Raw genomic sequence first — 16,269 nt, 5'->3', positions numbered from 1 at the left:
GGGGTTGACTTAAGCTGGCTCTGTGTTATTCTGTGGGGGAGACTTTCCTGTCCTGACCTGCAGCATTAGCTGGAGCCAGCAGGAGAGCTTCCACTTTCCTGCAGCTCTGCTCTAATGTTCGTGGTACGATGAAGGATGGTTAGGATTAGTTTACTGCACTACATCACTGCTTCCACAAGTTTGGTGGTGTAAAGGGACAGGTCTAGACAGATGATTATATCGTCACGAGTTTGGTTAACATGCCAAACAAGGCTGGGAGAGGTTTACAGCAATTGTCTGATTTGGTGAATATTTCTATATTTTCATTCTGTGTTACAAAATTGTTTTGTTGAATATATTTCTGAGTGTTTGCATCTGATGAGTAAAGCTTTGACAAGTTTGTGGTGTTCATGGTTTTCATCCATAGAGAAATGTTTCAAACAAGAAAATTATTTCTCTGAGGCAGTTATATTTATCAGACCTGAGATTTTCAAAATGTCCTGGAAGTTATTCCAAGGTTTTGTCAGGTGCATTTTCTTTTGGGAAAAAATTAATTGGACATTGCTGGTCTTTTTAAAACTGGATGCAATATCCAGTTACAGAGTGGTTTTTTTTTTTCGTGCCTGAACATGTGGCATGCTTTACCATGATTAATTGAACAAATAATGGTTGTGGTTTATCTCATCTGATTAAAACAGAACTCTGGGAAGTAGAACCAGAGCACTTAGCTCTGGGAAGTAAAGTGCATTTCTTTGTGTGTAAGATACTGCATTTGCATTCTAGATTTGAAATATAATTTCAGAGTCCCACGGACTCAGGTCAGCAGCATCTATTGTTTTTAATTTCTGATGTTGAGTAAAGACTTACAATTTACAGTCTGTAACCTTGCTATACCTTGTTAAAGATATCAACAAGTAGAACAGTATTTCCATACCTTAGAACTAGAATCCAGTTAAATGCAGTATTTGAGTTTTAAGCAGCCCAGAAATTAACTCTTTGAAATGCATCTTATCTCTCATTCAGCAAGCGAAGTACAGCAATGGATATCTTCAGCTCTTTTCCATCATAACCACAAATGTGCAATCAAATGCTTGCAATCAGTTGACAAAGATAACTTAATAAATGTTTACACTTGCAGTGTATACGTATGTAAGTTTAAAAGGTCTGCTGCGCTGGTTGTTAAAAAACAGCTTAGAAGAGTTAGCATGTCAAAGTTAGAATGATGGCACATAACCAGAACTAGATGTACTGAAACATCTATCGCTGTGCTTGTGTTTCTTAAAGCTGTGAGGGATGTGAGGATTGCTGGGATTTTCTTTCGTTGTTTGGTTTTTTTTTAAGTTGCAATAAAATATATACCTTAAAGAAACAAAAGACAAAGATTAAATTCAAGGTTGGGCTGGGCCAGCCCACAGCCAGTGCTGCGTGGCTCTAGTCTGAATGGTTTTTGGACATAAGCGGGGACATGCTTGGGCGACTTGAAATGCTGGCAGATCAGGCTTGGATCTGCCTGCTGTAGCTCTCTGTAAACATGTCTTAGATTTCTGAAAGTGAAATTTCCGTCTTCCACTGCTGTCTGTGTTTCCTGGGTATTGTAGCTGCAGCACTCACCGACCGTTTCTGTGTTGCAGTGGGATGGGCTGTGGAAAGCCTGTGTGCTGGCAGCATCTCCCGGTCTTCCCCTCTCCTGCTCAGGTCTCTCAAGGCAGACAAGACCTTGATGCACCTGTACAAAACTTGCTGAGCACAGACCCTGCCTGCTGGCCTTTCTTCTGATGGACGTTTAGACTTTTTTATAATCCTTTCCATTTGTTCAACATAGGAGCTGGTGCTTTAAATTAATTGCATATTAAGCTGTGTAGTGCTACCACTGTTTCCATTATCAGCGTTAGGTAGTGTGGTGTGTCTGTTATAACCTCACATGAACAGGGAATGGAGGGAGGACGGTGTTGCTGCATGGAAGGTTTTATTCTGTATAATTCAGGCTAATGGGCTGCATTTGAAGGTGGTAATTCCTGGCCTGTGTGGAGTGGATACTGCACCTACTCCTGGATTTTTCCTCAGTTCCTGGAGGGATTTTTATAATTCCTGAGGTGTAACCATGAATTAGATTTTTTTTTTTTTTTTTAACCCTATTTCAAGCTTACATTGCTTATTTTATGAAGGTAGTGTTTAAAAGATTGTTCGTGTTTTCAAGATTTGGAGCTTACATTCCAATTTTGTTGAAGGATAGGGCATTTACATGGAAATTATATGATTTTATACATGTTTGAGTGAGACACAATGAGGAATTTCCATACTGTTTTCCATGTGTAAAAGAAAGGAACAAATGTCCCTTAGCTTCCTTGTCTAATGACAACATTAAAGTTAACGTGTACTGTAAATACATAACATATGAAGCTTGATGTAACACTAAACATCTCTCTTACAGGAGGCTTTTTTTTTTGTTTTCTTAATATTTTCTATAACATGAAAACTAGAATATATAATGAGCATATACATGAGGAAAGGGTGTTTCTGATTTAAGGGAAGACACTTCTATGTGTGCTTTTGTAAAAAAATATGAATAATAGCATAAAGACATAAATATTCTCAGCTTTAACGTTTTATGATTTGGAGAAGTTTAAGGAACTTATGTGACAGCGAACGGAGTGTATGTGAAGAGGGGAGGTCTACAGAATTTTGAAAATAATGACAAAAATTTTAAAAATTATGTATCAGGTAGGCAGCAGTGCAACAGAGAGAGATGTCTTTATAGAGGAATTGGGTTTTTTTATGAATCTGAAATTATTGCTGTTGTCTGAGAGCACTCCACTTTTTTTCAAATTAGCTACAGCATCTAGAGACAAAATACTTTATTTTTCATTGTTATGCAACTGTATAAATTTGAATATATAATTGAAAGACTAGGATTCAAGATGTTAACACAAAATATATCTAAAAGGGAACTTAATTCTGGATTTTACATGGACTTGTCACAATCACGTTAGCAAAATGGTCTTATCTGTCAGTAGGGACACAAACGGGAATGGAGGTGGACACTAGAGTTACTCTGTCAGTCACGGGGCAGAACCCCACTGACGGACATTGTAAGAAAGGAGATGTAGTAGATATGACAGATGATCAAACTAAGAGTGAAAGACTTTAAAGCTTTCAAAATCTCTTCTACTTTTAATTAAAAAGCTTTCTTGAATAGTAGCACTCACTTCTTTTTCTAATAAGCTGGGAAACGCTGTGTTCTTTTGGGGACAGTTCCATAGCACAAGAGCATAATCATTATTTATTTTTAAAATTATTTGAAATCTGAAAAACTAAAACAATTAACTAAAGGAATTAACATTTTAGGCACTTATTTTGTTGGTGTGGCTGTAAACAAGACTATAAAAAGAATGGACCATCTTTCAGTCCGCTGAACAATTTTATCCCAATTATACTAACTTTGAGACAGGCTCAGGATATATTATTCAGATGTCACTTGTTCTTAACTTTGTGTTTATAACAGGAGTTACATTCCTGATCATTACATATTGAAATGAGCAATTTACCATTTGAAGTTAATCCCTATTAGGGTAAATTTAGTGTGTTTTAAATTCATATGAAGTATGTCCTTTGTGGTCGTCGGTGTAATGGGCAGAACAATAATTATTTCAAAAGCTTATGCCACTGCGCTAAAACTATTTCGAAGGATGTTTATACCTCTTATGACCCAGAGGAAATTAAGCTTTTTTTGACCTGCTAAGAATGCCAGTCAGTGTTCTGCCTGTTTCAGTGCAGTTCATCTTCTGTTTATGTGCGCTGAAAGGTTTGCCAGCTGCTAGTCTGAAACATAAACCAGGTACCTAAACAAGGGCACAAGGCAGGACTGTGAATGACTTCAGTGCATCATGGTACACGAGCATGTGAAGTGTTTGGATCCCTTTGGGTGCTGTACCTGTAGCCATAGAGGGAACAAGCGGTGGACAACCCTGAAGTATTTTTCTTGGCTTCTTTTTCATTACTGTAGAATGAATAGAATTTTGGAAGTAATTTTACGATAACTTGCAGAGTGAAGGGAAAACTGCTCTCGTATGACTGGGAATGTTTTCAGATTAACTTATCCATGGACAACTTCAATGTACTGTTCAGAGAAAATACAGGTTCCTTAAGTTGTTTTCAGTTTTTTTTAAATTGCTTTCAAATGGCAAAGATGCATACATCAGAAAATTGTAAATAGGATTTACGCTTGCTGTTTTATTTGCAGTTCCTTTGAGGTGCACTTGACTTTCAGTTTCACAAAGCATAAACAATTTGCATTTGTAAACATTTTCATCTAATAATTACCTCCTTGGCTTTCCCGCAGAATAGAACCATGAGTTAAACAAAACTAAAACTGCAGGTAATGAAACCAGAGCACTTCGTTCTTCATATAAATGTTTCCTATATTTGTTTAGGTTTCTTTAAAAAAAGAAATAGTGCTTCTTTTAGCTTGAAGCATACCTTTTCCATTGTCCTATCCTGTTCTGGTTTTCTTGTCTTTACCAGGAAGTTTGTAAATTCTAGCCTTTATTTGATAAACAACTACTGATACCATCATCTGTGCCATCTACTAGATTTGCACAGTGGCCTAATAGACTGTTCTGATCAAAGTGCTACTTGTTATGTTAAAAAAACAAACATTTTAAGCCTTTATCAGCAGAGCCTTATAAAGATGCCTTACAATCACTGGCAAAAATTGACAATATAATTTACTGTGCAGGAAACAGCAGGCATTTTTCTACAAGAACTTTAACATGCAAAGCACTCAAAGAAAATATTGGGCTAGAATAATATAAAACAAAATCTGTTTTTGCTTTGAAAAGTTCATGAAGCATTTCTTGTAACATATAATTAAAAAAATCTTAATCTAAACTTTGTCTTTTTTCCAACATTTCCTTTGTAATTAGACTTGCTGAGGATTTTCCATCAGGGCTTTTTCATTGAAATATGCAGTTTCTGCAAAGTCATCATTTTCCACTGGAAATTGTTGGGATTTGCCTACAACTGTTCAGGTTTTGCATCTGGAAAACCCAAATATAAATTTCAGGTCAGTTAACATCTGAGCTACATTTGGGCTGTTACTGTATCTCAAGCTCTTGGAGGACCTTTTGTCTCTGTCCCTTTAGAGACCGATCTCCCCGAATGCACCCATGTTTTCTATTTTTGCTCATGTCCTGGGAGACTATTCTCCTCCTCTTTATGAAATATTCATGCTCACACACGGTAACACAGACTACAATATTTGTTCAAGAAGCATAATTTCCCATGATTTATAACTGCTTACCCATCAGTGGTCTTTGAGGTTTGCTGGTAGGACCGGTTACAGGAGTTGTGCTCTTATATTAAGATATTTTGCTGTACAAACGAGTTTACCTTCATTAATATCGTGAGCTGGAGTACATTGTACTTCATATGTCAACTGAAAAGTTACCTGCCTAATCCTCATTTGCAAAATCAGGTGCCATTATTGCAAATCTGTAAGAGCCTGCTTGATTTTGGACGGTATGCTGTGAAGTGTCAGCAGTGAGAGAGAAATATTTATTTTCCACCTAAGTAATATATGCAAATTATCACAACAAGAAGCAAGGACCACAGCACTGATGGCTTGAAAACGTTGGTTGATGGATAACCCATAGATGTTGTGAGCATACCAGCCATGAAGCTGGGGGAGAGGGGACAGCGCTGGGGAGACTTGTTGGCAAGCGAATGAGATCCTTCTGCCCAGTGTTTCCTGCCGTTAAACTATTTGCCACTTTGGGAAGCCCTCCATCATGCATTTTGGCAACTTTGTTAGAGGAAAATGGGTTTTATTCTTAACTCTTTTCAGCTTCAGACCTTGATTTCCTATTTCCATTTCCACTTCCACCCATAATTCAATGGAGTTTTTTTATAGAAACCTTTTTTTGGGTGGGGAGCACTGGGAGAATATGTTGCTGTCTTTATTTTTGGAATGTCCCGGTTACTGGAATGGAATAAGTAAAACAAAAATGTAATAGCAAAATAGTCCTTTTCAAAACAGCAAGAAAAGCCTTGATTTTTCATGTCTGACAGGCACAGAAAATCAGAAAGCAATTGTGGCACACTCTTAATGTGGTAAGAGCTGACAGAGCATACATATAACAATATACAACATATCATATGCATAGATATAAAATTATATAAAGGAGATGAAAGAATACTGCATGAATATATTTAAGTAACAACCGTCATGTTACCCTGGAAATGCTCTCAGGTCCGTCTCATGTGATAACGCAGCTGATGTCCAACGGACAGCTTGTCTGTCAGTCTTCTTAGACGTATGGATATGAGAATGCTCACTAGCAGCCAACACGTAATGAACAAAGTGACAGATATAATAAACAAAAGTGAAGCCAGGCAGGTTGGCAGCAGAAAATAAAAGATTTGAAAAGTAGATCAAAGAAATTCTTCGATTATATATACAGACTTTCCCACATGAAGGAACCAACCCTAACCCATGTAAGAATGTTGAATTGCGTACACATAACTATAGCATTCACATACAGAGCATAAAAGTTGGCAACATTACTAAAGCTGGTAATTCAGGAGGAGGAAAAAAACACTATGGATAAGATCACATCCCATTCAAGTAGCAATTCTATTCAGCTGGTGAAAATGGAGAAACTGCACAATACAAAGCAAATAATCCCTCTTTTAGTTGTCGGGTTTTTATGCTGTTTTTTCTTTCAGCGGTGCTTTTCCCTTGCATTTGCCGGACCATATTCTCTTTGAACTCTCCATTCACTTATTCAGCAGTCTCCTCTTTTCCAGTTCATTGATGAATCTTCAATACTGGTCCAGTATGGTCTCGTAATCATTTTTTTTCCACTTTCTGCTTATTCCTGGGTTTCTAGTCAGTGGCAAGACTCTCTTCCCACGATTATGTAACTTGTAAATCTATAAGTATCTTTATCACAAATACCTTGGAAAACTGTAGGCTTTTTTCTTATACCTGCTATTTTGCTGGCCTTTTTAAAAGAATATTACTATTTAAGAGGCAGGATTTATTCCATTGCACCACATCTATTTTCAGATTTTATAATTCTTTAGTTACAACTATATTAAGTACTTATAGAAGATTTACTTATATATAATGGTGAAGATAATACTCACTGCAGCTTTTCAGTTCTCCAGCATGATACCTGAATTTAGTGCAATTGATATATAGAAATATTACTTTGTGTTCAATATGGGAAAAGTCCAAAGCAGGCAAAAGTAATTACCTTAAAAACTAAACTCATTCAATAATTTTAGTTAGGTGTCCATGTAGTATTAGTACTATGTGGCTGAATTTAAGGCCGCCTTATCATAAACAAATATATGTCATTATTTTCTGGAAGTATTAAGTATATCCAGATTCCTTTAACCTCACAGATCAGTAGATGTTTTTCTTTCCTTTTTAAGACTTTAGACATTTTGCTGTTGTCAAATAAAGGCTGGGTCATTTCTAAAAGACACTTTTTTCAGAAAGGACAACTGCAACCTTAGCTTTTACTTTTCTTTATATTTTCACTTGATTTGTTTGGGCAGGGGGGAAGAAAAGATGCATGCTACCACTGTAGACACTTAATATTGTCAGGATGCTGCCACTTTTCAAAAAAGGAATTGATCAAGGATTGCCAAGATATTGGAAGAGTGCTCCTGTCTCGGCATTTTCCACTCTGAAAACGATCTATTTGTGCTCTTGGAAGTTACTTAAATAGAGCTTAAAGCTTCAAGAACACTTTAGCTACATGAATCACATTGCAAATGTAGGAGAGACTTTGTTCAGATTCTTCACTATTGATTTAAAATCAGAGCTTATTCTGCCAGTATCCACAACTGAGGAAGAACATAGGGCTGTCATCTGGAAGAATATTAACACCTTTACCAGATGACACAGACAGGCTGGATGTTTCTGTGAACACTGAGAATAGTTCGACTTTGGAAGCGTCTCCAGGGGCTGTGAACAATGAGCTGGAGGAAGCGGGAGTCTGAAGATGCAGAAAGTTCACTTTTCTGTTGGCTGTTGCCGTCTGGCTACCAGCTGCAGGTAAACCCATCAGTTCAGACTGGTGAATCTGAAATCAAGAAACTGCATTTTCAGGCAAGGAAATTACCCTTTTGTGAAAGGAAGTTCATATAGTCATGAATAAAGTCCACCATAGTAAAGAGGAAAAAGTAATATATACTGAATATTGATCCAACTGAGATGTTGCTATGCTAAGAACATTAATATATGGTAGGTATTAAGAACACAAAACCACACATGTACAGTATGTGTTTTTAATATTTTGAATCACTGCTGTGACCCGACTGCATCAAAGTCAGATTGGAAGAGAAAGGGATTTAATTGCCAGCTAGACAAGCTTGAACTAGAGAGCAGCTCTGGTTTAAGTGCAGATGGGATAGTTGCAAGCATGGAATGTCTTTTCTCTTTTGTACATACCCAGCTGCTGTCTTCTCACACAATATATAATTTCTAGGGAATTTATAGAGAATATGTAGGAAAACTATAATATTTGAAGGATGGCAAGAAGTAAATGAACCTTGATTTTTTTTTCCATGAATTAGTGCACCCAGTGGTTTCCCGATTACAAACTGAAAATCATACTTAAAGGACCTTATTTCATTTTTCTTACCATCACTGTCAAAGGTTTTTTGCTTATATTGAATCAATAGTATAAATGATTTTCAGTAGCAAAAGTAAAATGTGTTCATTTCTTTGGAAGTTAGCTGATTTCTTTAATGTTATGTGCTGTACGTATTGAACTCGGGAATTTTGTTCAGAACAGAAAATCTCAGATTTCTGTGGGAAAGTGATAAGATTATTGCACCTTCACAAGCAATAATATTACTTTTCTGCCTGATAAGTGGTTACTGTAACTTGTGTACTCACTCAATGGTTCTACTGCCAAAAAAAAATCAGTTCACTGTTATCCCAGCCATCCTCTGGTCGCTTCAGCAGCACTACTGAGTTTCTCCTGCCTGTAGTTTTATTGCTTGCTTCTGCTTCTAGATGATGCTTCATGCTTTAGCCAAGCTGGAGAATTCAGCTGATGTGGTTGTTCGTATCTGTTAGTTGAGATGCCTGTTCTCACCTGCCCTCTTGTTATCTTGTTAACCCTTGTCTTGCATCAGGATTAGGGTTGCACATACTCCCTTAGCAGGCAGTGTTGGTGGTTAAGAGACTGCCATGCACTACCCTTTTCTGATGGCTGTTTTACCACCCGTTTGCTGGAGAGTGGAATTAGTGGGATGGAATTCATCAGTACATCAATGTAAAATCTAGCTTATGTACTCAAGACTGTGGATTTAAAGACTAATTCTCCTGTAGAAGAAGAAAGGTTGTTCTCTCTCCCCCTCCCTTATCTAAATTTTTATCTCCCTTTTCCCCTGTTAATTTTGTGCTGCTTGCCAGTTGTTCTAAAATGTATAGCTTGATTCTGAATACCATATATTTTTATTCCTTTCTTCTCCAAACTGTTCTCAAGTCAAATTGCTTTTCGGTGCCTAGAGCCTGTATGCCATCACCTTTATGCTACAGCTTTCTGATGGTTTTATTCTGCTAAGTTCTTGCACATGTTTGGCTGTTGCATCTCTTATGCTTCTCCTTCAATTTTGATGCTCTGGTGGTCTTCCCTTCAGTGGGCTCAGTCTCCTCCCAGCTCTTTCAGCTCTTCTTCTTCGATGTCTGTTGCTGGATGACTTTACTCGCTTGATTTTAACTTTATACAAGTTACTCATAAATCAGTCTTCCCAGTCGAATAATTTTCTCCACCAATATTTTTAGCTTGTCTTTTTGTATTTCTTCTGTAACCCTATCGCAAAGGAGAATGGAATATGGCTAGAGCTCTCTGGAGGACGAGCTCTGCCAGGCGAGTTCAAGGGCAAGTTGCTGTGGTTGCTGATGAAGTTACTTTTCTCCTCCTATGTAGCTTCTCTGTGCCAGCCTCAGTGGAAGTTACTGTCACCATAGCAAAGCAAAGAGGTGGGAAAATGTCTCTGTCTCACCTGATAGAGTTCAGCTTGAACTGCCAGAGAAGGTGGCTGGTGCTAACGAGCCAAGCTGTGGACTGGGACAGCAAAGTCATGGGCCATTTTGTTCCATTTTGCTGACGCTGCTGCCAGGGCGGTTGTCTGCTCCATAGGCAAGGTAACCAGCAGCTGGGTTGGCAGTGTCGCAGTCTGCTGCAGCTGTTGGCTTTCATAAAGGTTGGTCTGAGTCCCTACAAATTTTATGTCGATAATCTTGACTATTAATTATTTATTTTTCTAATCTTGTTTTTTTCTTTTTTTTTTCTCAAGTGCCATATAGAAAAAGGCTGCTTTTGTTTCTTTGTCCATTCTGTCTTGCTTCTTTATTTAACTTACTGTTTTCTAAAATGTTTTTCTAGACTAGTAAATGCAAAATGTTTCTGAAAAGTAAAGTTTAAATTGAGGCTGTGGTTTTTTTTTTTTTTTTTTAATAATGATAATTTAAAAACATAAGGAGCTGTGTTCATGAGTCAGGGCCTGCTTGGAGTATTTTTACTCTTCAAAATAGACACAAAAAATAATATGAAATTTGTCATTGTTTTAGAGGAGCAAAAATATAGTCGGTGTAGTTAAATGATACACATTTTTCAAAATATAGAACTGTTTTCATTAATAACATTCTGAAGTTAAATAAACATTTAAAGTTTCAGAACATTTTAGGAAAAAGAACCTTGAATGTTTCTAATGTCAGATTTTCTTTGTGTAAGTTGATAGTGTAAAATTTCAATTTATAAACTGTGAAATGATCAGCTTTAATATGAAAAATACAGCACTAGTTATTAGACATTTCAGAGGTCTGATGAAAGTATTCATTTCCAGCTAGATCATGTCTAAGAATTTAGCTGAACATCAATATTTATATTTAGGTAGTGCAGGAGTTTCAGTCATACCTTCTTTCAAGTTCTAAATATGGACCGTGTTTACATTAGTGAATCATAAGCATAGAACTTAGAGCTGAAATAAAATCTTTTTCTCCAGAGGTGCTTAAATATACATGACCCTCATCTTGGATCATACGTGCATAGTTCCGGAGCATTGTGAATTTGAAAACAAAAACAAAATGTAAAAAAAAAATTAAAATGTTATGTGCACTTCTTGCAGTTTCTTATAATAGGCAAAAATTAGTATCACAGAGTATAAAACTGTCGTGAATAAATCAACCGCTTCTTATGTACGAAAAGAGAACATTACTGCCTTTATATTGCCTCGTGCATTTACTGCACAGTTATTCTGTGCAAATGTTGTTCATGATAGGATCCAAATTTTATTTCTTAGTACTTGTAATTTGTTTGTTTTTAAAGAAGTCCCAACCTTTTCTGTGAAAGTCTAGTCTGATAGATAGTTTTTTAGACTAAGCATACATTGTATTAAATGTACAGTACAAAGAAGCTGCTGAAGAAATGTCCCTTTACTCTGTGAATATCATCATTTTTTCATGTGTTCAGGACATATGGAAATTCTCTCGAAGACAGGCTCTGATCACCTCTAGTTGAATACATTAAGTCAAATCAAAATAGCTTTCTAAGTTTTGTTTTCAGATTAATTATTGCCCAGTGTCTACACTGCTGACTATTTCAAGAGCAACTACAGTGGACACAGAGTAGTGTGTTAGAAGAAACGATGATGGAAGACAAGAAGGAAAGAAATCTTAGTATGTTCAGTGTACAGCATAAACAAGTTTGTGATGACAGAAGCTCTTCTGGACTGAGAAAAGACACATCATGTCTGGCATTCATACTCTTACCTAAAATATACATCTTTGCACCAAGATAATATAATACCAGAGTTTGGGTAAAAGATCTTATATTGAAAACTGTAGTACATTGTGGTTTAGTATGGGTTTTGGGAGGAGGAGGGAAGGGGTTGATAAGTTCCAGTTGTTGTGAGTGAAGAAAAGCATCATAAATACCAGGCTTTGATTTGCATTGGTTTATAATACTTGGGCTGCATCGTTCTTTTGCGCGCAGTGTCCAGGAGCCCGATCTGGCAGTCAGAGCAGGGACGTATCTTATTAACACTGGTGGCATAATTCAGTGTAGTAGTGGACAGTGTTTTTCAAGTTTCGTTGTCAAGGGTAGGATCTTTTGAACATGTTTTAAGTTGCTACCTTTTACTCTGAAAGTGGTGCTTTAGATTATTTTCATCTGTTTTCTCTATCTGCCTGATTGTTTTTAAACTGCAATATAGAACCTCATTAAATTGAACCAGTCCATGAATGTGCCCTAGCTTTATGTGGAAAAACGTAATTGCAGAAGACTTGTTTTAGAAGTCTTAACTGTAAGTAGCCTGAAGTAAAAGCAAACACCACTTTTGTTTTAGTATATCTTTGATATTTCACATACATCTGTAAAGGACTGCATGTGATTGCATGCCTTTTACATATGTAATGCTTCATAATACACATTTCCAGGAGGACCCATAATTGCTAGCCTGAGGTTTTTACCTCAGATCTAAAGTAAAACTAATCTTTGGTGGGAGGGAGCTGGTAATTTCTGATGGTAAATACTACAAATTCATAACTGTGTCTTGGGAAGAAAACCAGAAATAATTACTTAGAGTGTGTTGAAATGTTTTTATCAATTTGTACAATATGCATAGAAATTAGTAAAACAATAGCAAATTCTCATGAAGCAGGCGGGATTTTCCTCTGTGTTTATTTTGTTGAAGACCTAACTTCAAATTTAAACTTCAGAATTTCAAGATTACCATACACTCTTTACCTTCTGCTTTTGACATGATAGCTTGTAGCATTGCCTGGAAATGGTTTTCTGTTGTTACAGTCTCCTCCATTCAGGCAAAAAATCCTGGAATGGTGTAATGGAAGTGTCATGCTTTTTTAAAACATTTGCATTATCCTTGAGAACATACAGTTTCTGCTGTATACTCAGTCTAATATTATCTGCCTCTTACTAAGTAGCAAGTAACCTGGTATCAGAGAAATGTAGCCATTTTCTGTTCTTTATTAAGGAGTTTCTTCTTAGTCATTATTGTAATTGTTATAATAGATTCATTATTACAGTCATTGATATGATACCTTCTGATATCATCCATGTCAACAACGTTGATGTGTTCTGCTTTATCCTAAACATCTCAATGTTTTCCAAAATGCTTTCTTTTTATTGTCAGGAGGATTACCAATTTGCAAATTACTTCTGCTATTCAGACTAGAACTTTTGTAATATTGACTCCTTGGGAAAAAGTATCAGGTCTAAATGTAAAATATTCAAGTCTTTAGGAGCAACTACTTGAAAACAGAAGCAACTGAAAGCAGTAGACAGAATTATATGTATGGCTGTTGTTCTTATTCCTGCTATAACGCATAGCTATCGCTACAAAACTAAAAGCATTACTTAGCCATTTTTCACCAGTTTAAAAGGTATTACAAATAATGAAGACTTTTCAAAATAGAAAAGAACTTCAAGAGTTCTGTACTAGAAAAAGCTGTGAATTTTAGATTCTAGCTGAGATTTTTAGAGCCTTAGGTGAATGAGCTTTCTAACTTCCTTTGGCTTTCAAGATTTTTTTAATTTCTGCAAGTTCATAAATTATTTTATTTTTAAGATTGAACCTTTTGTCAGGCTTTGTTAGGCTTTTCTTTGAAAAATCTGTTGTCCAAGCTATGCATGAGCTGCAGAAGCAACAGAGAAAGAAAGGAGGCAAGACATGCGACAGGTGGTTGATAAGCACCTGCCTGAACCAAATCGTTTCAGTAATATGTTCCTCAATCTCAATCATGAATTCTGCAATAAATTAAAAATTCCTAAGATAATTTGGAGCTCGTACGAAAGGGAGCTAGTATGAAAGGCATCCAGTAACCAGGTAAGCTTCCAGAGCCCCTCTGAAGGGAATGGTTGGGCAACAGCTTAATGTCATGCGTCTTATGCTTGAACAGATATACTGGAAGATGCTTATTTTGCTTATTTGTTTCATAGGACTGCTTACTGTATCAGAGAAACCTTTTATCTAGGACAAATAGAATGATGTTCTTACTTCAGGAGACTTGGGTTCTCTCCTGATCATAATTCTTGTCATTTCAAGCTAATGGGCAAGGCACTCGATATTTTCATGTGTATGAAGACGCTATTCTGTATCCACAATTTACTAGATGCATACATTGTGTGTATGAAAACATATAATTTATGGAGTTCTTTCATCAGTTTGACAGGTGTTAAAATTTTATACAAGAATTATATTCAACCTACCTGCATCACATTAGTAGAGTTAGGCTATAAATAATATCCTCTGCTTTGTCTTTCATAAACTTTTTAGATGCCAAATAATATACTGACTATTAATGTTTCCAGGCTTTGCTCTCTGTGCATGATACTGTTGCTCAGAAGAACTACGATCCTGTCTTGCCCCCCATGCCTGATGATATTGATGAGGAAGAAGATTCAGTTAAAATAATCAGGCTCGTCAAAAACAGGGAACCATTGGTAAGTAACCGTGTCCTTTTGGGGGGTTTTATGTTTGTGTACAGGGTGGGGAGTGCTCAGATTATGAATACGAATGGGTAACATTAACTTGAAATGTGGATAGACAGACATTATGCATCGTTATTCATAACATTCAATAATACACTTGTGACTTCCATTCGCAGTCATTATTAGTAAAGCACATGAAATGAATAAGAATTTGTTCATTCATGGTGTTTGAGCATTATATATGTGGGCCAGTCTGAGCATTTAGATCAATAATATATTCATCTTTTATCTTGAATTCAAATCATGAACGTCTTTTAAAATGAGAGAGGGAGAATGAATCCCCAAAGAAATCTTGACCTTTGTTGTGAACTGTGCCTGTTAGCATTCATGTAAAAAAATGTGACCTTTCAATACACTGAAAAGAAAGCATAAAAACATATTTTAAAATACTTGAATTGAAATCTGGGCAAATTTAAGATGTCTGTTGTTGTACTTTGGATTATGAATACTAGAAAGTTAATATCTTCATGGGGATATCTGGAAAAATGAAAGGACTAAACCTAGGTTGTATTACAAGAATATTAAAATGCTTTACTGATTTGGTTATTTTTATTTGCTGTAGAGTGGGAGTCATCTTGTATAAAATTTAACTGTATTCTTTTTTCTCCTGCAAACCAATAAGAGCTTTGTTTTATGTTGTACTGGATATTTGTTTTAATGGATAGCAATCCTGAAGAAATATCTGCAAAGTTACTTTGAGAAAGCCATGATTCTGTACTTGAGATGACCGGCGGAGAGCAATGCCTCTGTTAGACATACAGGGGTAGCTTGTCATTAGATATCTTACTATCACTCTTGATGGATTTCTGGCATCAATAAACAAGTTTTGGTATTGACTGCCTGTAGGTGCCCGTAGGCATAATTAAAAGTTTGACCATATGGAAAGTTTTTACTTTGTTTTAACGTATTAAATATTTTTTCCCAAAATATTTAAATAACAGCTTTAAGCTTTCCTCTTTTTTAATCAAAGAAATTCTTTGAGGAAGAAAACAAATTTGCTTTAGGATTTAGTATCAGGAAGAGTAGTATTAATTCTGAAAGGTGTGAAGAAATTTGAATGTATAGTATAAGATGAGTTCTAATTGAGCAGCTTCTTTTTAGTGTTAATGAAAACACCCTTATTGTTGTTTTGTCTTTAATTTATGTCAGAAAAATCTCAAAATTTAATTTACATGGTTTTATGTTTCAAACATGATTTGCTACTAAGACTTGTGAGTTAAATACTCTAAGTTAATAGTATCTCAAAGTGAACTGGGTAAATAGCAACTTTGAAAACAAAACTGAGAGATTTTCTAAAAACTTATGAGATATATGCACTGTATTTTGGCTTTTGAGATTTTAAGCCCTCTTAAAGGGACAAATAGAGTTGCCTAAGCCAAAGGTTATCCTTGGGCTGTTCCTCAGATTCCGCTCTTGCCCATTCACTCCAGTGGGATACTAAACTCTTCCAAGTACCTCTGTGTCTGCTGTGGTTTAACCTCAGTAGGCAGCTCAGCCCCTCCCAGCAGCTTCCTCACTTTCCCCAGTGGCATGTGGGAGAGGATCAGAAGGATAAAAGTCCAAAAACTTGTGCGTTGAGATAAAGACAGTTTAATAGGTAACGTAAAAGCTGCAGGCAAGCAAAGCAAAATGAGGAATTCATTCACCACTTCCTGTTGGCGGGCGGATGTTTAGCCATCCCCAGGAAAGCAGGGCTCCATCATGCTTCATCATGGTGACTTGGGAAGGCAACATGCCATAACTCCAAACATTCCCC

At 36.4% G+C, this 16,269-nt stretch overlaps 1 protein-coding gene across 1 annotated transcript in view; it reads left to right on the top strand.

Moving 5' to 3' along the window:
• The window catches only part of MPP7 (MAGUK p55 scaffold protein 7), a 110,325-nt gene that overhangs the window by 50,751 nt on the left and 43,305 nt on the right, over window positions 1–16,269 (top strand). The window contains exon 5 of the mRNA XM_082307734.1: window positions 14,334–14,465. Coding sequence (XP_082163860.1) covers window positions 14,334–14,465 — 132 coding nt within the window. The remainder of the gene's footprint in view (window positions 1–14,333; window positions 14,466–16,269) is intronic.

This window comes from Platalea leucorodia, assembly GCF_965183815.1.
Source record: "Platalea leucorodia genome assembly, chromosome: 1".
NCBI lineage: Eukaryota > Metazoa > Chordata > Aves > Pelecaniformes > Threskiornithidae > Platalea > Platalea leucorodia.
Note: the sequence above shows the minus strand (reverse complement) of the source record. Positions and strands in the feature narration are given on the sequence as shown.